Here is a 27,837-nt window from a genome sequence, read left to right as displayed (position 1 = left end):
AGTCCATCCTGTGAAATAGGCAGCATTCTCATTTAGGAGGTGAGTAAACTGAGGCTCAGACTGCCCAGACAGTTGGGAAATGAGAGACGGGAAACTGAAGACAAATTTGCACTCATTCCAAAGCACAGTTAGTTTTTCTAAGGATCTCAGTGCCGCCTCTGGAATTTAATCACGGAGCTAGGTGACATTAGGACTAGAAGGCAAATGTGGGATTCAGTCAGGTCTGTTGCGTGAAGGGACTCAGGCTCAGACAGCAGCAGTGATGCATCTCTGCTGTCAGGGAGTGCCAGAGAAAGATCTGACAGCCAGGTCTCCTGACTCCCCATGTGCTCTTTCTTCGTTCTTGAAAAAAAGTAATATTTTCATTAAATAGTATGTAAATCTGCTTTAAGATTTAATCAAATAGGACTGAAAGCCTTATAACCAAAGCATCTGCCCCGCCTACTTCCTATTTTTGTTGAAATAATATTTTGTCTCCTAATATTTTTGTTGAACTCTCTCATCTATTCTTATCTCTACTCCCATGCTTTTTGTCATCTCTTAACCTTATAGATTAACATATTTTAAAAAATTTCTTCACTGTCATTGTACTGGGGTGGTGTGGGGTGTGAGAGGAGAAAAGTACATTTGGTCAATCACTCATGTGGAATAGGAGTCCAGCTTCTTGCCACACTGCCCCTCTAAAGTTTCTGTACCCCTGGAGTCCTCATTATTTCTGCTGTCGACACACTGTCCAGTGCTTTGTAGCTCAAACTGAGCCTAACACTGTGCTAGCTCCTGTCGGGCCTGCACCTTGTTGCCCTTAGGACTTGATTGAAGTCTGGAGAGAATTATTTACACAAAGGAAACAAAGAGCAGATATCAGCAGTGATGGTCGCTCCGTCTGCACAGTACTCCACCTATTTCAGAGAGCGTTCATATCCACTATCTCATTTCAAAGCAGCATAGAATCACAGGATAGGTGCTGTGAATCACAGATTTGGTGCTGATCATGAAGCCAAAATCAGGCCACTGTTTTGTCCTAATGGGGAAGCATATTTGCAATCAGAACTCTGAACTCTCACACTCGTGGTGGTTGTAGCTTCTTATTCGGCTCTTTTGTCTGCAGAGCCAATGGAAGCTCCCCATGCTGGGGAAAATGGGAAGTGGACCCTCAAGATTTGCAATGAAGGGGCAGAAGAATGAAGGGAGGGCCTCAAGGGGGAGCTTACTTCCAAATGATTTCCTGGCTTTGTTTTTCCTCCTTTGCCTCCCCTAGAGATATAAACTCTACAATATCAGACATGTGACAATAAAACTATGAACCCAAATCCCACTCTCTTCTTGGCAGAGCAGGGGGCATGGCAACTGGGACTCCTCCCAAAGGCTCCGTACAGTGGAGAGTTTAGTGTTACTGGAGTCAGTGACAGCCAATAAGCTGTGCACCTTTGCTGAGGTTGTTAGTGGGGTAGGGACATTGCACTAATAAAGAAAGCTGCTTCTTTGAGACCACTTTCTCAAAGTGCTCAGCTTGCTTCAAGGATAAAAAGAGTTTTCTGACTATGGAAAGACTCAGAAGACATTCTGAACACTTTGGTGGAGAATTCTCCTAGAGTCCAAAGCCAAAGTCTGTGCCATTGCTTGGATTGGAAAGTTAGGTTCTTTTATGCTTCTTGCCATCTTGGTGATTCTAGAATTTAGAGGATACTACAGAGAGCAACAACCAATGTGCATTACAGTTTAGGCTGTGCCTTCGGCAATGTGTTAGGATCATCTGTAGCCCTGATGCTTTAGGATACTTGGATGGAGACAGAGATAAACCAGGGCCAAGAGAAGAGTGAGAGTAGACCTGATGGGCTCCAGAATGCCTTCCAGAAGGGAGGTTGGAGTCTGATTTCCTTTGAAAGCACAGAATTGGATTGCTTAGTGCAAGGTCCCTACCCTAATTGCAACCTCACCAAAGGTGCACAGCTTATTGGCTGTCACTGACTCCAGTAACACTAAATTCTCCACTGTATGGAGCCTTAGGGAGGAGTCTCAGTTGCCATGCCCTCCGCTCTGCCAAGAAGAGAGTGGGATTTGAGTCCATAGTTTTATTGTTACATGTCTGATATTGTAGAGTTTAAAGTCTCTGGATGGTAAAAGAAACTCCTCCCTACCAAATGAGGGCTGACTGGGAGCAGGAGAGGGGAATTCCCCCATTCCCTATGGCTGTGAATCAGGGCCCCTGTGCTGAAATGTACATCCCACTACCTGAAACTCAAGACTCACTAGTGAGTCAGCGTTGCCCCACCTGATTATCAATGGAGGGCAAAATGCTGGGAGCATTGCGGGCCCAGGGCATGTTGGGAATGACTGAGTCCTGAAGAAGCTCTTTTGAGAATACAGCAGATTCCTCAAGAGCCTGTGGAAAGACTCACAAGATGTTCTTATTCTCCAGATCAAGCAGATGAAGTGTGTATCAACAAAAGAAGACATCAGGGTGGCCTACTGCCAGGGCTTGATGCTTGCAGAGTCAGGGAGTTCCTCCTGATCTCTGCCTTAATTCCCCCTGCTTTGCCCCCTTTCATCAATTCTTCAGTTGAGTGATATGAGAGTTGGGACTTTGTTTTGCTTATGGCAATATCAACAGTTTCTAGGTCCATGGGTGATTTTAAAACAAATAGTTAGTAGTCAGTACAGAACAGGTCAGAATAGACTGGCTGGGGATCTGAGCAGGGTTCAAGTGGATAGAGTCTGGGTTTGTGTTCTAGTCTTGGTTTTGTGGCTGGTATGCTATAAGACCTTGAGCAAATCACTTGACCTCTCTGGGCCGCAGTTTTCTCATCTATGAAAAGGGGAAATTTGACCTTGAAGTTGCAATCAGATGCCTACAGGGTCAGGTAATTAAAGTTAATGAGTGAGCTCAATAGAGTGAGTTTGTCCTGACTGCTACATGCAGACTCCCTCTAAATGGGCAGCTGTTGCCAGGTAGAACTGCTGGTAGAGCATCCAGAGCACTTGACTCTTTAAGAGATGCTGAGAATCTGGATGTTTATGTGAGATCTCCTGATATTTAAAATACTGTGTGGGTAAAAACTGGCTAAGTCAGTTTTAGTCTCGGTCTAGATCATCTAGAAGGACCCTCCCAGCCTGAGTTTTCTGATTCCAAAATATATGTCTTCTAAAGAAGATGCTTAAGACATCCCCTTAGTCATGGGAATTTCAGGTGGTGCAAAAATGAGTGCGTGTGTGTGAGCTCATACTTGTATGCTATTGGGCTTCTGACTCCCCTCAAATGATACTCTCCCAATGGCCTTACCCCTCATCCCTCTCACACACCATACCTACAGTGGACCTTGTTTGGTCCCCAGAGCCCAGCCCTGGGCCAGATGGAAGATGCTACTTGTCTAGTGAGCTCATCAGCAGTAAATAGCTAGCTGTGCTGATGGGCTTGTCCTTCTCCCAGTGAAGGCAAGAGTGGCCATAGGGCAGTGGCTGAGACAGAGTTGGCTGAGTCAGGTCTTGGGGCCTTGCTGCCTTCTGGCTACAGCCCAAAGCTAAACTGGGACTTGGAATCAGGTCTATGTTATTATCAATCTGGGGCTCTTCAGCACACTTGTATGAGTATGCTAGAGCAACCATAACAACGTATCTCAGAGTGGGTGGCTTGGACAACAGAAATTTTTTGTCTCATAGTTCTGGAGTTTAAAATTCCAAAATCAAGGGCCTGAGGGATGTGACTAAAAGCTCTGTTCCAGGTATCTCTCCTTGGCTTGCAGCTAGCTGTCTTCTCCTCATGTCTCTTCATATCACCTTCCCTCTGTGGGTATCTGCTTCTGTGTCCAAGTCTCTTCCTTTTATTAGGACACCATTCATATTGGATTCAGGCTCACCCTAATGACCACATTTTAACTTGATTACTAAGAATTCTGTCTCCAAATAAGGTCACATTCTGACATCTGGCTGGGGTTGGGGGGGCGGTCAGGACTTCAAAATACAATTTGTGTGTGTGTGTGTGTGTGTGTGTGTGTGTGTGTGTGTGTGTGTGACAATTCAACTCATTGCACCACTCCTCCACGGTTTCTCACTCATTACTCTAAACACCAAAACCTAAGTGACCTGCTTATTCCCCATTTCACCTATGACAGCTAGTGGTTGAGGGTGGGGGATTTTTTAAAGTCTCATTTACTGCTACACAGTCTCCTGCAAACCTGTCCTCTAGTTAGATGAGGAGGGTGAAGGAAATCTTATCAAGCACCTGTTAGGATACATACAGGACTTGAATTTCAGGTAACAACAAGGAATGCCTTCCTGTTCTCTGACGCACTGTCTGTATAGTACTTTTAGTCTTTACACCAATAATAATTGCAAGTACATATAAAGCACGTGATAAGTACCAAATACTGTTGCAAGCAGTTTACATGTAGTCATTGAATCCCCACAATACCCCTGAGGTAGGTACTATTACTAACCTCTTTCTACACATAAGAAACTTTCCCAAGTGTGTAGTTACTGATGGAGTTGGGGTTTTAACCCCAATAGTTGGCTCGAGAGGCTATGCTTTTAATCATTACATGATAGTGATTAGAGAAAGCAGGAACTCCAGCCTGGGCAACATAGTGAGACCCTGTCTTTACAAAAGAAAAAAAAAAATTAGCCTTGCATGGTGGCCCATGCCTGTAGGTCCAGTTACTTGGAAGGGTGAGGTGGGAGAATCGCTTGAGCCCAGGAGGTTGAGCTCTGACTGTGCCACTGCACTCTAGCCTGGGTGACAGAGCCAGACCCTGCCTTAGAAAAAAAAAGGAACTGAGCTGGGTGCCAGTGCCTGTAATCCCAGCACTTTGTGAGGCTGAGCCGTCTCCCTTAAGCCAGCCTGTGCAACATAGCAAGACCCCATCTCAAAAAAGAAGAAGAAGAGGAAGAAAGAGAAAAAAAGCAAACAACAACAAAAAAAGAAAAGGCAGGAATTATTGTTCTCATTGAAGAGATGAGGAAACTGAAACCAAGAATCTAAGTAACTTACCCAGGGTCACAAGGGTAAGAGGCAGAGTAAAGGTAGAATTCTATTCCTGGAAGCCTATGGCTGCCCCAGACAGGACCAAGTGACCTGGTTCTCTTCCTCACGACAACTTCACTTGCACAGGCCCACGAGTGGCAGGGCCAACCCAGAATCTCAAAACCCTTATTTGTGCTTAACTGTCTGTATACTGCAGGGTAATTACGGGGCGTGAGGGAAGGAGGCACCCTCTCGACTTAGATCTGAACTCCCAGTCGCTTCCAGTTCCCAGGACCACCAGCCCTGAGGCGTAAGGGCTAGGCCCGAATCTGGGACTTTCTTCGCGGGAGTTAGAAGCGGGGGAGTAGGGTGGAACCGAGGCCGGGCGCCGCCGGGCCGGGCCGCCCAGAACGCGGAGTATCGCATTTCTTGCAGCTCGCCAATCCCGAACGCCGGAGGGCGTGGCCGCACCTGGGAGGCGTGGCCGGGCGCTGCGAGGTCTGCGGCGTCCTGGGGCGAGGCGCTGACGTGAGCTCGGCGCACCTGGGCCGGGCAGGTAAGGGCTGGTGCGGGACGGGGAAAGGAGCCCGCAGTCCGTGTTTGGGTAGAGCCAGGAGCCCCTTGGCCAAGACGTCGAGGAGCGTGGTAGCGACGGTTGATCTTCGCTGCGGACTTAGTTCGGAGGGACGTCCGCTTCTGGTGGACAGATTGGGCAAAGGTGGGGACGCCAACTTCTGGGGACCAGGTTGAGGGAGGGGAGGCTCCCCCGTGGGTGGAGTAGGACCTGTCCCTGTAGTTTGTGGGGGGTGGGAGAGCTTGCTTGGGGGCATCTGTGTGTTTGCGGGGGTTACTCAGTGGGACGGGGTGCCTGTCGCCCTCTCTAGATAGCTCTGGGGCGGCCCCAGTTCTGTAGCGCTAGGCCCCTCCCGACTCCACACTTGTGTCTGCTCTCCCTACCCCCACCGCCGAAACGGAGGGCACTGTCTCGGCCCCCACCCACCCCGCTATTTGGTAGAGCTTGAGCACCGCGCGCCCTTCAGTCTTAACAACTTGCCGCTGGCCCCTGTGCCCCAGAGAGGGGACTTCCCAGGTCCGCAGGCCCTTGGTCCTGGTGGGCGTTTGGGGAAACTGGGGTGAGGGTGGCCAGGAGCTTGGGAAGCACTGGCGGTTTGTTTTCCCTCCCTGAGTCTGTTTGGCACAGTTAGGCCCTTCGCCCTGGGCCTGGGAGACACCCATGGATTTCCAAGGAGCGGAGGTAGGTGTTGGGGAGGATGGCGCTGGGGTGTGGTTGCTCTGGGGGTGGGCCCTCTTTGCCCGAAGTGGCTGGAGGGTGGTATGGAGAATGGGGAAAGTCTCTCAGGCCTGACTTGGAAAAGAGGCCTGAGGTGTCCTCTTTACAGGGAGCCTGCTCTGTGGTAAAGGGTCACCCTGTCTCAACCTGTTGTCTTGGTGGATGTCAAGAGTGGAAGTGAGGGAAGGGAGAGGAAGGCGCTTGGGTGGGACTGGTGAAGGCTGGTGCTGACCCAGGAGCGTGGTTTAGGATGAGACGTGTGCATGATGTGTGACAGTGGCACTCAGTACCTTGAAACTCCCATTTGCCAGACCCTAACTTCCATCCAGCAGGGGGTAGGGTGTGGGGATTTTGGCTAGAGGCCTGGAGTTTACCCCTAAGCAGGGCTAAACTAAACAGGGAAGCCTGAGGAACTTAGAGGATGGCATTTCACTTCCTTCAGGAGAAAGGGAAGAACTGGGACTGCTCAGACTTGTCTGCAAGAAATGGCGTGTGTTTTAAGCTGAGCGAAACCACTGACGGCCAAATCTCAGCTTTGGAGTGGTAGTGCCCCTGGAAACTAGTCAGGGGAGGGTCTATGGAGGCGGCAATGAGGGTGTTTATGGAGGATCCGCTGCCTAGCATAGGGGGTATGGAAGAGGACAGTTAGTGCCCCGAGGAACTGAAAGTGTCCCCGCTTCTATATTCAGTGTGAGGGGAATAGATAGGTTTGCATCATTGTCCTTTGGCTGGTTAAATACCTGTTAGAGACACAGGCCTTACATTTTGCAGCTAGAGATATCAAGATGAGTTCAGCTAGGCTAAGGTGGTTCTGCAGGTGTTGGGATTTAGGTGGTGAGATTGTTTTGAAAGAGAACTCTGATTTAGGTGTGTTAGAGAGTGGATGTACACAGTCTCCACCTCAGTCACTTTATTGGCCCTCTATGCTGTTGGGATCTTTGTTGATGTTTTTAGTTTACCTTCTTGGAGCATAGAAGAAGATGAGAGGGACATGGAAGAGAGGGTGCAGTGGCAGGGTTTGGTACAGACCTGACTTAGCAGGTAAAGTATCTCAGCCCAGATGTAAAATGGGCAGAGAGATACCACGTTCAGGTCATGAGGGTGAAATCATACATGTTAGGAAAGGGTTCATGCAAAAATTGTAAAGCCTACACAGATACAAAGGATTGTTGTTACCATCCTTCATAAGAAATGTCTTATTGTCCTAAAGTTAACAATATTACTTGTAGTTTTTTATATTATAAATTGTAACATTGTACTAAACTATGAATCATATATAATGTATATAGGAGAATGTAAAAAGCACCCATAATTCCCTCACTAGATAATCATTACAAATATCTTGTTGCATTGGTGTGTTTATTTCCTCTTTTCAGTTCCGTGTATATGTGCATGTGTATGCAAGTATATGCTGTGTTACAAGATGGAGATAGTGCTACACAGTCAAGTTGTATGCTGTATTCCTCCTGCCCCCACAACTTCATATTGTAAACATTTCCTTGAATATAATAAAAATTCTGACACCTGTTGTTAATGGCTACTTGATGTTACAGCCTGTGGTTGTGACATAATGAACCATTCCCGTCTCGGTCATTTGGGTTTTCAATTTTTCCATCTCTGCCTGTTTTTAGAATTGTAGTTAATAGGTGGTAGGTGGGGGAGATCTTGGCTGACTTTCAGAAGGTGGAGAGGGTTTACAGTGAGGGAGGCAGGGCATGGGCTTGGAGGAGGGCAGGCTGGGGCTGCTTCCATGAGGCTGAGGCAGGACTGCTCATGTGTAGTTCCATCTTAGGAGAACACTGAGAACCCAGGGCTCTCGATCTTTATCACTGATCTCTATGGGTGGCTGCTTCACCTTTCCCATCATCAGGTGCAGCTCCTGATCTTGGCCTGATTGCCTTAATTTTTTCTCGGTGGGCTTTGGATCAACTGCAGTAAGCCCTTTCGGACTTTTCTTCAAACACACTATCGGTCAAGAGGTGGATTTTAATGTTTGATAGGCCCAGACACAGCACTTACCAGTATTGCAATGGAAATTCTCAAAAGCTCCTTACTATATGACTGATTTGGTGCCGATTTCCCTATCCTCTTTTTCCTTCCCTTGCTTTATCCCCTTTTCAGTAGTGATAGGACAGGGGAGCAGAAGGTAGAACTAGTCCTTGAGAGAATATGCATCCCTCCTCCTTATAAGGTGTAAATGTACCCCATGGTTTGATGATTTCACATGCTGCCCTACAAAACACAGTAATTCAAGGCCAACTATGTGGGGGCACTTGAACACTTCATGCCAACCTTACCTACCCACTGTGCTCCCAGGGGGAAGGTTTCAGTTGCAGGAGCTGGTAATTGGGTCAGAAAGCTCAGGTGAGAGCAGGTCTTACCTTGCTCTTAAAGTGCCAGACGCCGAGTTGGGTTTGGGTTTTTCACATTTGTTGGGAATCTGGGGAGAGAAGTGGTGTTACGGACCACTCTGTCAGCTAAGCTCTTCTGGGTAGAGCCTTCACCTGACTCAGGTTGTTTGGTTTCAGAACTATGATCCAGGTAGGGATCGTTCTGGGTATGAAGATGGCCTATTTATCTTCCACTCCTCCTCAGGCGATCGTGGGGCTTGAGAAGTTCCAATGTGGAGCTTCTCAAGAAGGAACATTGAGCTTTAGTGTTTAGTAACTAACACTGCGCTTGGCACACAGTAGCTGATGAACAAATATTTGTTGAATGAGTGTTCTTTTTCCAGGCATCTCATTCTCATCTTAAGTAAAAACAAAATAAGAACACCAGAAAATCCAAACACAACATCTCAGGCAAACAATTCTCCAGTGACTAGTTTTTTTTATCACGCACCCAATCTGGGAAGGCTTTTGTTTTCTGCTGTGAGTGCCAGCTGCTGTTGAATGTTATCTGCTAGGCACATGTATTTTTATGAGAATCAATTGCAGACTTTACCCAGGCTGGCTCCTGCAACCAATCGGTTCACTCCAGGCTTCATTGGGAGATAAACAGACCCAAGGGAGGAGGCTGCCCTAGCCATGCAAAGCCTGTCTCATGACAGTTTTTAGTGCTCTAAGTACTCTTAGTACTTTAGTGTTTGGTTATCCTAGGACTTCTGAGCTTTACCAGACTAAGTTGCGGAGAAGTGTTCTCAGAGCCTTTGTCACCAGTGTTCCCAATCCTTCTCCCAGACACTGGACTGTTGTATGGATATCCAGCTGAGACACCCCTTTTCTCCATACAGAACATTTGAGCGGCCAAGGGAAAGCCAAGTCGACTCTTCAGATCCCTGTGGACACACTGCCTGCTCTTCCATGTAAGTGAGGACTCAGGTCTGGGATATACGCCTCACCTACTTCTCTCTCCCCATGGTGGTGTCATTTCTTTCTAAAATATTCCCATTCACCTTTAGTTGTCTTGTTTAAAAAGAGAACATGCTTCAGCTTCTTTTTTATATAGTTGTTGCTGTTTCCGTAACTTTTTTCTTCCTTCTCCTGAGATGAGATTGAAAAGAACAATTTCCCTTCTCTTCCAAAGCCCTTGGTGCTTCAGGAAGGACTGTGTTCCAGCAGGATGACATCACCTTTTTATTTTTCTGCTTCAGGATTTAAATAGAAGAAATGTGATCTACTTGTATGATAAGTCTGATTTGGCTAAAGCATGAAGTATAAATGGCTTTGGAATCAATGAAAAGAACCTTTTAACCTCTTTTCTTTCCCACCTGGCACAGTTTATTCCCATATTTAGTTTCTTTGCTGTAATCTAGTGAAACTGTAGCTCTAGTAGATGGGAAAGGTGGCTGGGAAGGGTTCCCAGTGGCTGGCCTAATTCTTCTGCTCTTCCCACTTCTCCCCCTGAACCCCCAGATCATGGCCCTCCACCCCCGCAGAGTCCGGCTGAAGCCCTGGCTGGTGGCCCAGGTGGATAGTGGCCTCTACCCTGGGCTCATCTGGCTACACAGGGACTCTAAGCGCTTCCAGATTCCCTGGAAACATGCCACCCGGCATAGCCCTCAACAAGAAGAGGAAAATACCATTTTTAAGGTAAAGGACTTCTTCTACCATCAGACCTTTCTGGATTTGTTTTTTTATTTTTATTTTTTAAAATTTGGTATGAGGAATATACTAGACCTAAAACTGGTGAAACAGAGAGAATGCTTATGATGGGGGTGCCCAAACTCAGCAGGCATAGTAATTCCTCTTTTGGGGGCCTGTTTGTAGTGGTTGAAGCCCTTTATTCTTTCCCATTGTTGAAGGTACTCAATCACATCCCAAAGGATACCAGCTGGGGTTGACTAAAACTCTTATTTTTAGTGATTGCAGTGATATGATTGTTTCAAAAGCTACCAAAGATCAGCAGTTGACTCTTCCTCCTCACTCAGAGCTCTTGCTATGGAGAGAGGTGTTTGGCCTGGGAATGGATACTCAGACCAGGGCAGAACTATTAGGCACCGAGTATAGCTTATGGGATTGGTATAGAGGGCTCTCAGCAAGTTTTCTTCTTTCTTTTTCTTTTTTTTGGGGATAGGATCTTGCCTTGTCAACCAGGCTGGAGTGTATAGTGGCATGATCATAGCGCACTGCAGCCCTGACCTCCTAGGCTCAAGTGATTCTCCCACCTCAACCTCCCACGTAGCTGGAACTACAAGCACACACCACCACTGGCTAATTTTTGTATTTTTTCTGTAGAGTGAGGTTTCACCATGTTGCCCAGGCTGGTCTTGAACTCCTGGGCTCAAATGATCCTCTCTGCTTAGCCCCCCAGAGTATTCAGATTACATGCATGAGCCACTTGCACCTGGTAAGATTTTCTTGTGAGTTAAAATATTTTGCCTCATCTATAACTGCCCCTTAAAAATTAAAGGTGATTTAGTTACAAGTTTTAATTTTATAAATGTTTTTAAAAATAAGAAATAGCACTGATAGTCATTTTATTTAACTGAAAAGACTTAATCACATAGCATTTTGCAAAATTTAAGTGAAACCAAAGCTTGATTTAAGACAGAAGTAAGTGGAGAGGCTTCTCGTGGGAAAGGTTTTCCTGTGGATTGAAACCCTGGAGGCTGTGCCTCTGCTCCTGACCAGCTTCTGTCTTGGTCACTTCCATCTCATGAGTAGCTTTAGTTCCTGTGTCCCCAAGACACTGAGAAGCTAGTTTGCCCCTTTCTTCTTTGGATATAAGCTAGAAGTCGTGAGTGAAATACAATCTCTACTGTAGGGCTCGCAAGATTCATGCCTCGGGTCCTTACTGAGACCGGGTTTGGAAAAGACAGAAAATGTGAGTGCAGGATTCAAAAGAAAGCATCCTTGGCATGTTTCCCACCCAGCTCAGTTATGTCAGGTCTAGAGAGGACAGGCAGAGAGAAAATTGGCCTGAAGGTACTTAGAAGGTAAATGAGTGCTCTTCATTTAGATTTTAAATAATGATATAAAAGCAATGAAGTTAGCACCTATAAATGAGCACTGTGCCGGGGACGGTAGCTCATACCCATAATCCCGGCACTTTGGGAGGCTGAGGCGGGTGGATCACAAGGTCAGGAGTTTGAGACCAGCCTGGCCAATATGGTGAAACGCTGTCTCTACTAGAAAAAAAAAAAAAAAAAAAAAATTGCAAAAATTAGCCTGGTGTGGTGGTGGGCACCTGTAGTCCCAGCTACTCAGGAGGCTGAGGCAGGAGAATCACTTGAACCCAGGAGGTGGAGGTTGCAGTGAGCCAAGATCGTGCTACTGCACTCCAGCCGGGGCAACAGAGTAAGAATCCATCTCAATTAAAAGCAAAACAAGACAAAACCCAGCACCAATTATTGGACTTGGCATTGAGAAGGGCAGGGGCCCATCCTGGCCTAGTTGGCCTTTTGTGGCCATGGTCTGAAACTGGGTTTGCTGTTAAAGTGTCTGACAGTGGCTGGCCCTGGGGAAGAAACTGCTTCCTGAAAGCCCTACTCATGAGAGTGATGCTTTGGGCTTGCATGCTTGGGGCTTGCAGAAAATTGGGCTGTGGGGAGATGGTTTTGTTTAGTTATGTTTGTGCATCTGTTTGCAGAGTGCAGAGGGAGGGTGCTTTCACAGACACCAAACTCTGATGGCCTTTAGCAGGATATCCAGGTGGGGAACTAATATTAAATAGGTGTCTGTGTCCATTAATTCTGATGACAACCCTCTGAGGGAGGTATTACCTTCATGTTATTAATGCAGAAGCCAAGTCTCAGAGGGGCTGAATAACTTTTCAAAATCACACAGCCAGTAAATGGTGGGGTCAGGATTTGAACCCATGACTTTCTGTCTCCATCCCACCTGCCCCCCATTATACTGCCCTTTCTGATCAAGAATTGGAAGACCTGACCTCAAATTCTGCTACCATCAACTGCATGTGTTGCCTTGAGCAAGTTTTGTAACCTCTCTGGGCTTCAGTGCCCCCTTTGGTAAAATGGGGATGAAACTGTTCTCGCCTGTGAGAATCAAGTGAAATAAAGTATGGGAAGGGATTCGTAAAGCACTATAAAAATGCAGAGATTATTTCCACTTTAGGAAGAGAAATAAGGACCGGCACAATGATTAGACTCTCTTGTTAGCAAGACTCAGAATGGGTTTGAACAAGCAAACCCATTTAATAAGTCACAATGATTGCCACATGGTTCCTCCTAGGCTCCCTTTCTTGAATCTAAAGTTCCAGTCTTGAAGAATATGGCTCTTCACTGCATCAGCCTGGGGGCCTCAGTGCCATCTGGGTGGGTCCTGGGAATGGCTGAACGGTGAGCAGGAAGGCTGGGGCTCTTGTTCTGGTTGGTCTGGCTCCTCTCCATGGAGGAGCAAAGCTTTAGGAAGCCACAGAAATGTGCAGACCTCTGCCAAAGTCTTCATAGCCCAAGTCAGCTGGGTGGGGCCAGAGTTAGCATGGGCACAGAGGATCAAACGAACAGAAGGGAAAATGTGGGGAAACAGCAGCCAGGTACTGCCAGTTAACTGGAGATCGGCCTTCCAGTTACCAGCAAGCAGTGAAGTTGAAATCTCCTTTAGGGGGTTGGATAGAATGGAACAGGAGTTAGGCCCCCTAGTGTGTGCTCTGCCAGCTGGGGCAGCACAATTTTGTCAAACGTCTTCATTCCATACCACAAAACAAACGGAGGGACCCAAATCTGAGAGGAAGTGATCTGAATTGAGGGAGGAGGATTTAGATTAACTCTTGAGGATACTTCGTCATGATTGTGAGGTTCTTTAGCTGAAGGAGACCAAAGCTCTTGAAGGATGGGGCAGAAAAATTCAATTTCAGCTTGAGGAAGAAGCCTATGATCAGAATCAGAGGAAGGGATTGGGTTTGGACAAGTCATACCCCTGTTAGCTTGAAAATATTGGTGTGTGCTTCTGGTCTTGAGTTCTCTGCTACTGGCACCTACTTTTTTGCTATTAGAACAAGTTGTACTCCTGCACAAAGAGATCAGAGAACTTGTCAGCGGTGGGGGAGAGTGGCTATTGCATGATCGGAAACAAGAATGCCTGTTAGAGCTAAATGTAGGGTTAGGATTCTACTCCCTGCTTTGCTCCTGAGTACCTTGGTCTATGGCTTGAGTGGCTTAGATTTTTTTTTCCTCATTGAGGAGGCAAACTTCTTCTCCTTGTCTGGGAAAAGTGCTATGAGTTTTCATATTTAGAAACCAGAGAGAAGGCATCAAAGTGGTTTTAGTCTGTGCTGCCAGCCACTGGTGTGGTTGATAGCATGATGTATCTCATGAAATAGAACTTTGAGGGGACAGGGAAAGGTGAGGGGTGTGGAATTTTTAGGACTTGAGGCCCTCGGCCAGTGGGACAAGCTGAACTCCCAATGTGTTTTCTTCCCTCCCAAAACCACTTGGTTTCTATAATTCTTTATTTATGTATCAGATTGAAGACTGAAAGGAGGGAACCCAAAAGGCCAAACTGTTCATATCCTCTGCCATACTTCTTTGTCTTACCTATTGTTGTATAAGCAACTCATGTCAAAAACGAATAAGCAAAAAAAAAAGTTACTCAAAATTCTGCTATCCAGAGTTATGATCTGCGTTTTGGTGCATATTTTCCCCAGACTTTATCTTCAGCCCTTTATTATAGCATTGTCATCTTGAGGGTGCTGGTACCAATGCTTGAGATAAGGCTTCTCCTTTCAATATATTGTGTTTGCACATGGCTTTATTTCCCTTAGGCACCTGCCTGCCTGGTCCTAAGGGCAGTGTTTCCTGCTGCAGTCTCTGTCAATTGGGGTTGGGATGGTGAGGCAGTCATGAGAGAGAGAGAGAGAGAGAGAAAGAGAGAGAGAGAGGATGGATGAGTGTGTGTGAGAGAGAGAGTGTGTGTGTGTGTGTGTGTCTATCTATGAGAAAGGGTAAGCACACACTTTGCAGTGGTTCTGGGCAATGGTAGGACTCACCGTGGTTCTTATTCTCAGGCCTGGGCTGTAGAGACAGGGAAGTACCAGGAAGGGGTGGATGACCCTGACCCAGCTAAATGGAAGGCCCAGCTGCGCTGTGCTCTCAATAAGAGCAGAGAATTCAACCTGATGTATGATGGCACCAAGGAGGTGCCCATGAACCCGGTGAAGATATATCAAGTGTGTGACATCCCTCAGCCCCAGGGCTCGATCATTAACCCAGGTAAGGCCCCGGGTGCTGGGGAGAATGTGGGCAGTATGCCAGATTCTGGGCTGGACTCTTAAGAGATAGTCAACTTGAGAACAGCCTGATTTACAAAGTTTAAGATGGGTAAAGCAAGAAAGCCTTTCTCTGGGAAGGACCCAGAAAACAAAAGACACAAAGTCAGCAAAGTTGTGCTCACTTAGGGGAATGTTTTTTAGCCTGGTTACTTAAAGCATTAGAAAATGGAGGGGTATACATATACAGTTCTACTGTAAAAGTAGCCTCTCTTGGGATTCAAGAGGCCAGGTAATTTTGAAGGAGAAGAGATTAAAGCTTAGAAGGTTTGAGTCCTAAACCTCACTTTACTACTTGTGGGACTTGAATCAAGTCATTTTACCTCTTGTGAGCTTCAGTTTCTCCCACTCTAAAATATGGGATATCAGCTTTCCTATTTACTTCAAAAGCTATTGTAAGAATCAATGAACATCGTCTGTAAAAAATTAACATGATCTGTAAAAAAAATTTTTTTAAATTGACAAATAATTATTGTACATATTCATTGGGTATATAGTGATGTTTTGATACATATAATAGAGACAAAATCAGGGTAAATAAGTTCTTTATAAATATTGGGTGGGTGATCATTTAATTCACAGGATACTTTGACTAAGAGAATACCTCCTGATCCCTCCTATTAACTCCATACTTAACAAATACTAACAGCCAGATCATTTAGATGTATGCTCCAGTGAATCCAGGGAGGTCCTGCCATGAGAGAAGCGTTCGTTCCTCTTATTAAACTTAAAAGGATGAGTAGTTGGTGTCCTCTAGCATCAAGGGATGCTAGTGCATAGGAAGCTAATGTGTAGGAGATTTCTAGGAGAAGGAAGTCGGGTCAACTCCTGGACAGAAGAAGAGAGGACAGCTTGCATTGGGGCTCTGTAGGAAGAGTTAGAACAAGGATTAATACACCCTTGATTCTCACTCTTTTTAGCTAGGACATTGAGGTTGTGTACTGAACCTGAGGAGCCTCTGGGCTAGCAGTCCCTAGTTTGAATGGTGGGTCAGCTGCAGGGAGGGATGGCAGTACAACCTGAATGGCTCACCTGTGAGCTTGTGTATCTTGGGTAGGATCCACAGGGTCTGCTCCCTGGGATGAGAAGGACAATGATGTCGATGAAGAAGATGAGGAAGATGAGCTGGATCAGTCGCAGCACCATGTTCCCATCCAGGACACATTCCCCTTCCTGAACATCAATGGTGAGCAGGGGTGACGTGTGGTACAGAGACATAGGGAGGATGTAAGGAGTTTTGACCTTGGAACTGTCAATACATTGGCCACCACTGACCTGAAAGCAGGATGGGTCCCTGCAGCCAGGCTGCTGGTCTGTTAGCAAGCGGGAGTCAGAGGTGAGGAACTCCCTGCTGGCTTAGTTATCCCAGTAGAGTGGGTGCATTTCAGGCAATAGAACATCTTCTGAAGCTTATGTGCTAATTCCAAGAAATAGAAAACTTGAATTCATTCTTAATCCCACATACAAATATATCATCAGTTATACATTTTGCCGATTTCCTTCAGGCCAAGTACAGCGTGATTTTTATGAGTTATGGGCAAACTCTTGCAGTATTTCCCTTGGTATAAATTCTGTGACACTTCTTTAACAAGGACTACTCTGCTTAGGCTGTATCACAGGAAACTGTGATGTCGATAGCTGCTAACACTAGCCTCTGACAGGACTTATCTGCAAGAGACCTTTCTTTTATGGGCTTCTGAATCCAGCTTCCCAGGAACATTGAGTTGGGAGCTTGAGAATCCACTGTGTGACAGAGCAGGTACTGAATCTCCCACTGCATCTTCCGAGGACACATGAACACAAATCGCATTGCTCTTCGGCAGCATCTTTACTTCATTTGTCCACTGAAATGCTCCCACTCAAATGACTTGCATCCAGCTGACCAGTTTTTCATTGTCTTTTTAGTACGATCCGGCTGCAATGGGTCAAAATGAGATAACTTGTGCCACCTATAAAACTTAGGATATCAAGATGATAGGATATCAAGATGATTTCTTTAGAATTTTAAAGTACCTTACCCTAGGTGATGCCCCTACCTTTGAGAATCAGGAAATGACACTTGTCTGTCCACTGGCCCTCCTTCACCTATCCTTCCATTTATATCTTTGCAACCAAGTACAGGTAAAGAGAAGTTTCATAGAGATCTTCCAGGTCAATATTGCCACATGTTCAACATCACTAATTATTAGAGAAATGCAAATCAAAACCGCAATGAACTACCATCTCACACCAGTCAGAATGACTGTTTTCGAAAAGTCAAAAAATAACAGATGCTGATGAGGTTATGGAGAAAAAGGAATACTTCTATCCTGCTGGTGGGAATGTAAATTAGTCCAGCCACTGCGGAAAGCAGTTTGGTGATTTCTCAAAGAACTTGAATCAGAATTGCCATTCTACTCCGCACTCCTATTATTGGGTATATACCCAAAAGAATATAAATTGTTCTATCATAAAGACACATGTGCACATATGTTCACTGAAGTACTTATTCACAATAGCAAAGACATGGAATCAACTTAAATGTCCATCAACGGTGGATTGGATAAAGAAAACGTGGTACATATATACCATGCAATACTATGCAGCTATAAAAAAGAGTGATATGTCTTTTGCAGGAACATGGATGTAGCTGAAGGGCATTATCCTAAGTGAACTAACACAGGAATAGAAAACCAAATACTATATGTTATCACTCATAAGTGGGAGATAAACACTGAGTACACGGACACAAAGAAGGGAACAATAGACACTGGGGCCTCCTTGAGGACAGAGGGTGGGAGGAGGATGAGGATTAAAAACTGGGTACTGTGCTTATTAACTAGGTGACTAAATAATCTGTATACCAAACCCTAGCACACGTAATTCGCCTGTATAACAAACCAGCACATATATCCCTGAAACTAAAATAAAAGTTAAAAAAAAAAAAAATTTTGCCACATGTGACATTCCCACTTAGTGAAATTGAACATCTAGAAATGTGGGATCCTTTCCCAAATGTTTGGCTGACTCATTCTGTTATTCTCATCCCCTATAAGGATGCAATTTATTTCCAGGATCCTGATTTCCTATTTCTGTTTATATTTTATTAAAGCTAATATTTGCCTGTCCTTATGACTTAATCTGCCTTTAATCCTCTTTTGGAAAGTTGTAGAATAGACACTAAAAACAGAAAAGTAACATGGGAACATAAATTTAAACAGGCTTATCCACAAAGGGTCAAAAGAAACATTAACTTTTATGATTTCAGAGCTGTTGGGGCAGAGGATGAAGAATTGTTGAAGAATAGATGCCTAAGAGGTGAGGCTAGGAGGAGAAATCTGTAGACTTTGAAGCAAGTCAACTTTGACAGTAGCAGGGATATTGGATCCTTTTGAATAAATAATACTTTTACATGGTTTAAATTCATAATGGTACAAAAAGGTAAACCAATGGAAAGGTTTTCTTCTGTCCTGTCCCTGAACCTTTCATTTCTTTTCCTGAAGGAATCAGATCCTTCTAGGTTCTTGAGTATCCTTCTAGACATTTTATGCATGTAAAAGTATTTGTTTGTTTTTAAAGGGATTTCTATGCATTAACAGTTCCTCGAAGCTAATCAGCTAATTCGGTTGAGTTCATTTTATGGAAGACAACCAGCTTCTATTTAATTTCTGGGGCCAAATTTTACAATATGGAATCTCTTACTCCTTGTAATTTAACCTCCAGGGAAAACTGACTTGTCTGTTAATCTTCAGGAAACAAAGGTTTTTAAAACTATGAATTTATGGGAGAAATAATTTGATGAGGAAGCAGGAGCACGGGAACCTGCAGGGAATCTTATTTCTTACTGTGTAAGTTATGGGGATCACTGATGGGCTAGAAGATCACACTGGATCAGAGTTCAGTGTTTAGTTGTTGTCTGCTGACGTTGTGAATTCTCAGAGCATCAGGAAGCAATGTGCATGTGTGGTACCCTGTCTGCTCACCATATGTTTTTGTTCTAGGTTCTCCCATGGCGCCAGCCAGTGTGGGCAACTGCAGTGTGGGCAACTGCAGCCCTGAAGCAGTGTGGCCCAAAACTGAACCCCTGGAGATGGAAGTACCCCAGGCACCTATACAGCCCTTCTATAGCTCTCCAGAACTGTGGATCAGCTCTCTCCCAAGTAAGTGTGACTTTGTCTTTCTTGCTAGGTCTTCTGCTCCTGTTGCAGACTCCTGTTCTGCTTTCTGACTTCTTTTCTTTGCCATGTATTAAAAAACCACTTCTCCTAGAGGTACTTTCTGGCTAGCCCATGAGTCACCAGGGAAGAAGTAAAGAAACACTGGCCCACCTGGGTGTGGTGGCTCACATCCATAATCTCAGCCCTTTGGGAGGCTGAGGTGGGGGGAATGCTTGAGGCCAGGAGTTTGAAACCTGCTGGGGCAACATAGTGAGACTCTCTACAAAAAAAATTAAAAAAAAAAAAAGTAGGTGGGCATGGCAGTGCATGCCTGTGGTCCCAGTTACTTGGGAGGCTGAGGTGGGAGGATCACTTGAACCCAGAAGGTCGAGGCTGAAGTGAGCCATGATCATGCCATTGCACTCCAGTCTGGGCAACAGAATGAGACCTGGTCTCAAAAAAAAAGAAAGAAAAAAAAACATTGGTTGATACGTACTTGCCCATGGGGATGCTCTGATTGGTTACAGCTCCAGCTCCAGGTTATTCAGGTCTTAGGTGGGTAGGAGGCCCAGGTTTATCACTCAAGCAGGGGGATTCAGTGACAAGGTCAGTTGAGGAACAGGGAGGTTAATGGCCACAGATTTGGTAGAGGAGGCTCTTGGATTTTGAGAGGCTTTAGGACCTACAGAAAACACCTCTTTCTGAATTTGGTGCAAATTTATGCCTGGGTCTCCCTTTCACACTACACATGGTAGGTGTGTGAGTGCTATTAATACAATTTTGTTCAAGAGGCTAAGTAGCTTTGATAAGGGGTATTGGGTTCATTGGAGATTTGCTGAGTAAAAATTAACTTTGCTGTGAACTGTGTCCTTTTGTGGTATATTATTAGAACAGATCCCCAGTGTGTGTGCTCACATGTCATTTTCAGAAAAATTGTTTGGTATTGCTTTATGTTCCTCAGCTTTCTTTAAACAATAAGCAAAAAATGAGACAGAAATCAGATACTTTAGTTTTTAGCTCCTTCCAATGCCCATTGATATAAAGACTCAGTCAGTATAGCATGGGGATACTAGGACCACTTTACTTGATGAAATTGTAGCCCTTAGGGTGTGGTGATTGAACAGAAATAGTTGAGATGGACCTTGAACTGTTTGCTTTCAGGAAGCCTTTTGAGTGAATATTCCAGGGATATGTTGATGTCTCCCTTTATTGCAGGAAGGATAACTATGGCAGTGGCCTTCCTGATTGCTGGTTGAAAGGTGGCTTGATCTTATTGGACTTGCATGAGTCACAGGGATGACCAGGCAGAGCAGTGAAGCAGGACTCTCACTGTCATCTCTAACCTTGCAGTGACTGACCTGGACATCAAGTTTCAGTACCGTGGGAAGGAGTATGGGCAGACTATGACCGTGAGCAACCCCCAGGGCTGCCGACTCTTCTATGGGGATCTGGGTCCCATGCCTGACCAGGAGGAGCTCTTTGGTCCCATCAGCCTGGAGCAGGTCAAATTCCCAGGTCCTGAACATATTACCAATGAGAAGCAGAAGCTGTTCACTAGCAAGCTGCTGGACGTCATGGACAGAGGACTGATCCTGGAGGTCAGCGGTCACGCCATTTATGCCATCAGGCTGTGCCAGTGCAAGGTGTACTGGTCTGGGCCATGTGCCCCGTCACTTGTTGCTCCAAACCTGATTGAGAGACAAAAGAAGGTCAAGCTGTTTTGTCTGGAAACATTCCTCAGTGGTAAGTCATTTTTCAGAAGGTTGATGGTAGGAATTGTTCCCTGGAAGTACATTTTCCACCATCCTTCCCTTTCACCCCTCTGCTTTCCTGGCATGGCAAAGATCTTAAAAACTTTCTTCTGGAGGAGGTCAAGGGAGAACAGAACTGTGGTTCTAAAAAATGGAGGTGACTGAGGCAACAAAGAAGGGAGTTTCTCTCCAAGGCTATGTACTTGGAAGCTATTTTTAAGTTGGTTGTGGCTCCTTCAATGGCAGAAGAGGGAGACAAGTGTTACCAGCTTGTCTTTAACTTTGGAAGATAACCCTATCGGTTATATATTAAGAATAGCACGTATTTTTTTGGGAAATATCTGAGTGGTGAATTCAAGCAGGCAGTTTTAGGGAAAGCACTGAGATGTAACTTTTTTACAATGTGGTTTGAACCCCAAGTCGTGATCAATGGTGTCCAAGTGAACCCTCTGAAATTTGTACTATTCAGTATGTTTGTGCTATTCAGTATGGTTGTCACAAGCCACGTGTATCTATTAAGCACATAAATATGACTAATGTGACCCAGGAACTGTTTAATTAATTTAAAATTGGTGAGCATATGTGGCTAGTGGCTATTGTAATGGACAGCGGAACAGATGGTACTTGTTGAGTGGATGTGGAATGACCCAGCATACCAAACTTGCTCTTCCACTTTCTGCAGATCTCATTGCCCACCAGAAAGGACAGATAGAGAAGCAGCCACCGTTTGAGATCTACTTATGCTTTGGGGAAGAATGGCCAGATGGGAAACCCTTGGAAAGGAAACTTATCTTGGTTCAGGTGAGAAGATAAGGCTGTGTCAACAACTCTTTTCCTTCTTGCCAGTGCTTTAGCCCCCAGGTCTGGGTTGAGCCTTCATCAAGCATCCATCAGCTCATGTAGGTTTTAATCTCATCAGATGGGGTAACAGACTCAGGTTTGTGCAATGGAGCCATGCTGGAAAAGGCAAGTTCCTTAAAGTGGGTGACTGATTTAGTGGAGATCTTATCTTTCATTCTTTTTTTTTTTTTGAGACAGAGTTTCGCTCTTGTTACCCAGGCTGGAGTGCAATGGCACGATCTCGGCTCACCGCAACCTCCACCTCCTGGGTTCAGGCAATTCTCCTGCCTCAGCCTCCTTAGTAGCTGGGATTACAGGCACGCGCCACCATGCCCAGCTAATTTTTTGTAGTTTTAGTAGAGACGGGGTTTCACCATGTTGACCAGGATGGTCTCGATCTCTTGACCTCGTGATCCACCCGCCTCTGCCTCCCAAAGTGCTGGGATTACAGGCGTGAGCCACCGCGCCCGGCCGTTATCTTTCATTCTTTTACTGACCTTAGAGTCTTGCTGAAACCTCACAGGATATGACCCTTTCCAGCTTTTCTTTATTTATACACACACACAATGTAAATTGCACTTTTTTTTTTTTTTGAGACATGGTCTTGCTCTGTTGCCCAGGCTAGAGTGCAGTAGTGCCATATCAGCCCACTGGAGCCTCAACCTCCCAGGCTTGAGCAATCCTCCCACCTCAGCCTCCCAAGTAGCTGGGACTGCAGGCACAGGCCACCATGCCTGGCCTAATTTTATTTTTAGCAGAGACGAGATCTTACTGCGTTGCCCATGCCAGTCTTGAACTTCTGGGCTTAAGTTATCCTCCCGCCTCAGCCTCCTGAAATGCTGGGATTATGGGTGTGAGCCACCATGCTTGGCCTTTTCCAGCTTTTCTTAGAAAAACCTTTTGAGTTGCTTTTAGGAATATAAATTTGTTCTAGGATGTGGCAGCAAGGCCACTTGGGCTTGGCCCCTGGAGTTGTGTAGCAAGGCAAGCAATAGATGACATTTTGTTAAAAGTCTTGCAAAGTAAGCTGTCATTTATTTAGGCATGTGATGTAATGCTACATCTAGGTTCTCTACCTTCATTTGAACCAACTTCCAGAGTGAGCATTGGCAGGAGGATGGTCCAAAGAGAGGAAGGCATATCCTATATTTAGATAGTAGAATGAGGGTCTTCCTCAGGGCCTCTTTGGTCTGTCCTTCAATCTTGGGTCCATCATGCTATTTACAAATACCTTTTCCTCTGAGGTTACACCTATGTTCTGTGTCCCAAACAGGTGATTCCAGTAGTGGCTCGGATGATCTACGAGATGTTTTCTGGTGATTTCACACGATCCTTTGATAGTGGCAGTGTCCGCCTGCAGATCTCAACCCCAGACATCAAAGATAACATTGTTGCTCAGCTGAAGCAGCTGTACCGCATCCTTCAAACCCAGGAAAGCTGGCAGCCCATGCAGCCCAACCCCAGCATGCAACTGCCCCCTGCCCTGCCGCCCCAGTAATCATGAATGCCATCTTCTTCCTTCTCTTTTTTATAGTATTGTACATATGGATTTTTTTTTATTGTTTAGATTTAACCAGCTTTATATCTGTCTTTTCTCTAACAGTGTTAGAAGTCTGTGATTCTCCGAATATGCCTAGATTTAAAGCTGATTTAATTTATGGAAAAATCACCCTTCAGAGTTTACTTTTCTTTTTCAAATCTCCTAATGGTAGTATGATGTAGCATAGCAGTAGGAGATTTGGCCTGGGAGTTTGGACACCAGGGTTCTAGCTGCAGCTTTGCTTCCAATGTGACCTTGAACAAGTCTTTTAAACTCTGGGCTTCAGAATTTACTGCTTGTAAAGTGAAGAGATTGGAATGATGCCTGAAACTGCATCCAACATTAAAACCGACTTGATGAACTTCTTCTACTTGTACAAGACTAAACTGCCTGGAACAGACTCCTTCTTCATTGTTCTTGTACCACATTTTTCCTTGGTTTTGTTGAAGTTTCCTCAAGCACTGATTTGTCCAGGATCGAGCTCTGTTTGACCTGTTCTGCTAGTATAGTAAGCTGGCTCCCTGATGGGGGAAGTGAGAGGGAGAGGAGCTGGCTGGCTGGTTGCTTAGAAACCATGCTTGATATCTAAATAGAAGTGGGTGCCAAAGTCTGAAAGTCACCCAGCCTGTGAAGTGAAAGCTCACAAATTTGGGTTCTAAAGGGAAGCTACTGACACAGAAAGGCTAGGGATTCTGTGGAAGAATAGGTTGTCAGGCATTTACCTTATTACAATTCAAATACCAGTGTGTGTGGAGGTGGGGGGCAGGAGTGGGGAGAGGGGTAGATGACAGTATGTGATTCAGGTGGAAGTTTTAAGAGGAAAGAGCTCTCTTTATTTTCTTCCTTGAGCTAGACTCAGCTAGGGATCTAAGATACACTCCTCTGAGTACAAAAGGAAGAGTATCATGTAGATTTTTTGCAGTTGGAAGAAATGGGTTATTGGGTGTGTTAAGGCTGGGATGAAGAAGGGCTGGGCTGTACTCTTCTGGAAAGGCTCACCTAGTATAAACCTGCTTGTCTCCCTTACTAGTGGAAGTATCTGGGTGTGAACAGTGAAGGTAAAGAGTGGTAGAGAACTGTGCAGCTCTATCTGTCACAAACTGGTCTCATGTAGAAACTTTTGCTGAGTCTTTAACTCTTTTGCCTTTCTCTTCTTTTCTGAGACAGAGTCTTGCTTTGTTGCCGAGGCCGGAGTGCAGTGTCATTGTCATACTTACTGCAGCTTTAAGCTCCTGGGCTCAAGTAATTGTCCCATCTCAGCCTCCTGAGTAGCTAGGACAATGGCATGCACTATGATGCTTGGCTAATTTTTTTATTTTTATAGAGATGAGGTCTTGCTATGTTGCCCAGGCTGGGCTTGAACTCCTGGGGTCAATCAATCTGGGACCTAAATTACAAATAAGATGCTAATCTGTGGTTTCAAGCCCCAGTCCTCTTGAATAGTGATGCCTATCTGTCTGTGTCAGGACATAGGAAGCCCATGTCTAGTCTGGTGCCTTTAAACCAGGCCATCTCCTACTTTCGAAAATGACTCAAAAGTTGAGCTAGCTTTCTTTTAAAAATTAAAAGTTCAAAATCAGTGGTGACACGAGGACTTATTTATTTTTTTTAAAGTGCTTAAGGCTTGGTTTTAGAGTTTCTAAGAGACCTAGTGGAAATTGCTATTATGAAAAGCATTGCCCATGCTATTATGAAAAGATTAAGAAATGTAGCTAAAGATAGGTGCCCAGCTTCAAGAAAAAGTTGGGTTTTTAGGGACCAGGAAGCATTAAAGGCACAGAAACTTTACATTTTGGGGTCGCTTTGTTGAGTGGGTGAAGTGAGGGATTTGGTCTTGATATTTAGCTGCCCCATCTGTGTGTGGGAGCTCAAAGCTGAAAATAACCCACTGCAGGTAAATTAGGAGGGCAACTCTTGTTCTTCTGTGAAATGCTAACAGGCTATCTGTATTCTGGGTGGGAGCCCAGATGATGTGAGCTGGTAAAGGGTATTGGGAAAGTGCCAAGAAATACCAAGCTTTTGGTTTGTAACCATTATGAAAAGTTTATGAACATGTCAGAGGAATGGATGAGTGATTTGTGAGATCTTAACTAGATACCCCGTTTTCTTCCTTGTCTTGGTTCCTTTTCAGAATGCCAGGAGCATACATGCAGGGATCCCAGCTGATCACCCTCAATGCTCTTTTTCTGTCCTGCTGGATAAATTTAGGTTTCCTTTTTTTAGGGCCTCAGTCTTCTATTTCCTTTGATGGCTACCACCACTTACTCCATTGATGTCTTTGCATCCTTGCCTTCACCTTGCTTAAGACTAGGAAGGGAGTTAGATTTTGTCACAGCTCTTCCTTTTCCTTGCTGTATACTCCACCAAACTAGATTAGTTCAGGTTAAAAAGAACCTATTGGAGGTAAACTGGGAGAAGCAAGTGTTGGATCTGGGCTGGCCCCTTTCCTATATAATTAGGTCCCTGGTTACATGTTCCCATAGCACCCTATGCTTCCCCTTTCAGAATAATCATTTTCCTCGTAATGCTCAGCATCTTTATCCTGCTTGACTACAAACTTGCTGAAGGTAGGAATTGTTTGTCTTGGACTTTGCTGCCAGTCCTTAGAACAGTGTCTGGTACACAGTGTGTTCTCAAATATTTGTTGCTGGAATAAATGAATGAATTAAATCAGTCTTTTAGGGATTTATTTTTAACCACCATGGGAAAATTAAATAAATGGGGGAAGGAAAACATTCTAAAATTAGAAGACTACTTTCTACTCTCAGCTTCTGACTCCCTCTGAGCTAAGAACCAGAGTTAGGCTGATAACTCCTATAAGCTGGTCCTCCTCCCATGCTGAGCCCATCTTTACTGTACAGTTAACTTTTCACCATCTGAAGACACCACCAAGATAGACCCAGGAGTGACGACTCCATTGTAGGTGTCCGTCATTCCCTTAATCTCTATTCTGCTCCAAGTATAAATAAATTGGGGGCATTTCCTTAGACATTGGGGTTTTCTCAAGAAATCCTTTCTCTTCATGGTATGGGTCAAATAGCTGGTAGTTAAAAAGATGTTAACTCTTATGGGAAGTAACACTTTTCCTTTGTAATGACCTGACTGGAAAGCCTGTGTCATCACGTCTCATTTCTTATTTGAAATCAGCAAACTAGATTCAGTAGACATGAACTCATGCCTCATGAAAGTGGGGGTTTTGTCTTTTGCACACTGCAATACCTCCAGGACCTAGCAGCATGGCTGGCATGTATTTGTTCAAAGTGAATACTCACACCTTCACACCCTCTCTAGAGAGCTGTTCTTGTAAGTCTCTCAAATGTATGATTTAGAGAAGTCAAAGTTAAAAAAAAAACAAAAAACGCTGCAGCACCACCCATAGGTGAGGCTATTCTGCAAAATATGTTGTCTTGAGGTATGTTTCGTCTGGACAAAACGTATTTCCACAGATACAACTCAAAGGTGTTAATTTAGAGTGCTGTGTGCCCTGTTTATGGATTCCCAGACGTCATAACAGACACAGGACGCTCGGCGAAGCAAAATGAGGGCAGCAGCGGGAAACCAGTTACACCAGGTTCCGCCTTTTCTCGTTCACTTCCGCCCTTCCCAGTTCCTAAGCAGACAGGTGGGGCCGGGTTTTGTCTGTCCGGAAAGGGCGGGCTGCAGGGTGGCCCAAACTTCCGGCAGTGGCAAGGCGGCCTGGCTAGTGGTTCCAATGCGAGGCGGGAGAGCGGCTGGATGACGTCACGGAATGGGGCGAATGAGGGCGGCACCCGAGTGGGTGCGCATGCGCAACAAGGTGTCTGCCGGCCTAGAGCGGAGCCGGCTGCGAGGGTCTTCCCAGCACAGGCGGGATTTGCAGTGTTGCTTGCGGCTGGGCGCGGGGGACTAGCTGCCTTCCCGGCAGCAGGCAGGAAGCAGCAAAAAGTTTCTGAGCCCGCGAACCTGTAGCGGACGTGGAAAAAGAACGTATGTGAGAGAGACTTTTGCCTCATTTAGCAAATCACTATAATATGCTCTGGTGTGGGGTGTGTGGATCAGAGAAAGCCCATCTTCCAAAGGTTCTTGATGTCGGATCGCAAGGGAAGGCGGGGCCAGCAGAAGTTAAAATACTACCCTTCTTGCAGTTCTAGCGGATTTCATTCATTCATTTTAATGTGTCAGGATGCGATGGTTGTTAGTCCACATTCTGGTGCATATTAATCAAATTGCTATTCTTACAACTATTCCCTGGTGGGAAGAGTAGGGGAGTTGTCAGTGGAAAGGATACATTTAGAACTTGGAGCTCTGTCCCAGAAGGGCTTTTGGGCGAAATGCTGTGAATTTTGCCAAAGACTGCCCCGCCTCCGCTTCTGCCCCAAACTCCTTAAGGTTTGAACCAGAGAACTTAATTTGCAACATATAAAATTTAGAATAAAAGCCAGAGAGAATGTAAATCTAGCTGTAAGGCTAGAAAGACACATGAATTTGAGATTGAGGGAGACCAAGTCAACCAGAAAGATCAGGTAGCATTGGTGATCCTATCTTGTCTGGGTTGGGTCAGCATTTCAAAGCAGAGAAAGGGACAGAATAACCTTTGGAAGACACTTAGACTTAACAGGAAGGCTTTTGGCAGGTTTCCTGCTGTGTTACTGGCTGCTAATAATTCCCTGCTCCTG

The 27,837-nt window shown here is 45.2% G+C and overlaps 2 protein-coding genes across 7 annotated transcripts in view; both read left to right on the top strand.

Moving 5' to 3' along the window:
• Positions 1-5,414: 5,414 nt before the first annotated feature.
• IRF6 (interferon regulatory factor 6) lies at positions 5,415-25,856 on the top strand. Of its 3 annotated transcripts, none has more exons than XM_032289111.1 (9): positions 5,415-5,513; positions 9,481-9,552; positions 10,103-10,279; positions 14,655-14,859; positions 15,973-16,101; positions 18,896-19,054; positions 20,402-20,794; positions 21,485-21,603; positions 22,916-25,856. In XM_032289111.1, the coding sequence occupies exons 3-9, from the start codon at positions 10,106-10,108 to the stop codon at positions 23,138-23,140; spliced, it is 1,404 nt and encodes a 467-aa protein (XP_032145002.1). In that variant the 5' UTR covers positions 5,415-5,513; positions 9,481-9,552; positions 10,103-10,105; the 3' UTR covers positions 23,141-25,856. The 3 variants fall into 3 exon arrangements, with proteins under 3 accessions (XP_032145002.1, XP_032144999.1, XP_032145001.1); XM_032289108.1 differs by having other exon boundaries at positions 5,450-5,675; XM_032289110.1 differs by lacking the exon at positions 5,415-5,513 and having other exon boundaries at positions 5,805-9,552.
• Positions 25,857-26,282: 426 nt separating this feature from the next.
• CUNH1orf74 (chromosome unknown C1orf74 homolog) overlaps positions 26,283-27,837 on the top strand; it is a 139,254-nt gene continuing 137,699 nt past the window's right edge. For all 4 annotated transcript variants that reach the window (XR_004272198.1, XM_032289115.1, XM_032289114.1 and 1 more), the window contains exon 1: positions 26,283-27,148. The gene's annotated coding sequence lies outside the window, so the exon portion shown is untranslated. The remainder of the gene's footprint in view (positions 27,149-27,837) is intronic.

The sequence above is a fragment of the Sapajus apella genome, unplaced genomic scaffold (assembly GCF_009761245.1).
Source record: "Sapajus apella isolate SASKATOON/1434 unplaced genomic scaffold, GSC_monkey_1.0 scaffold22, whole genome shotgun sequence".
In the NCBI taxonomy this organism is placed as follows: Eukaryota; Metazoa; Chordata; class Mammalia; order Primates; family Cebidae; genus Sapajus; species Sapajus apella.
This window is presented reverse-complemented; position numbering and strand designations above follow the sequence as displayed.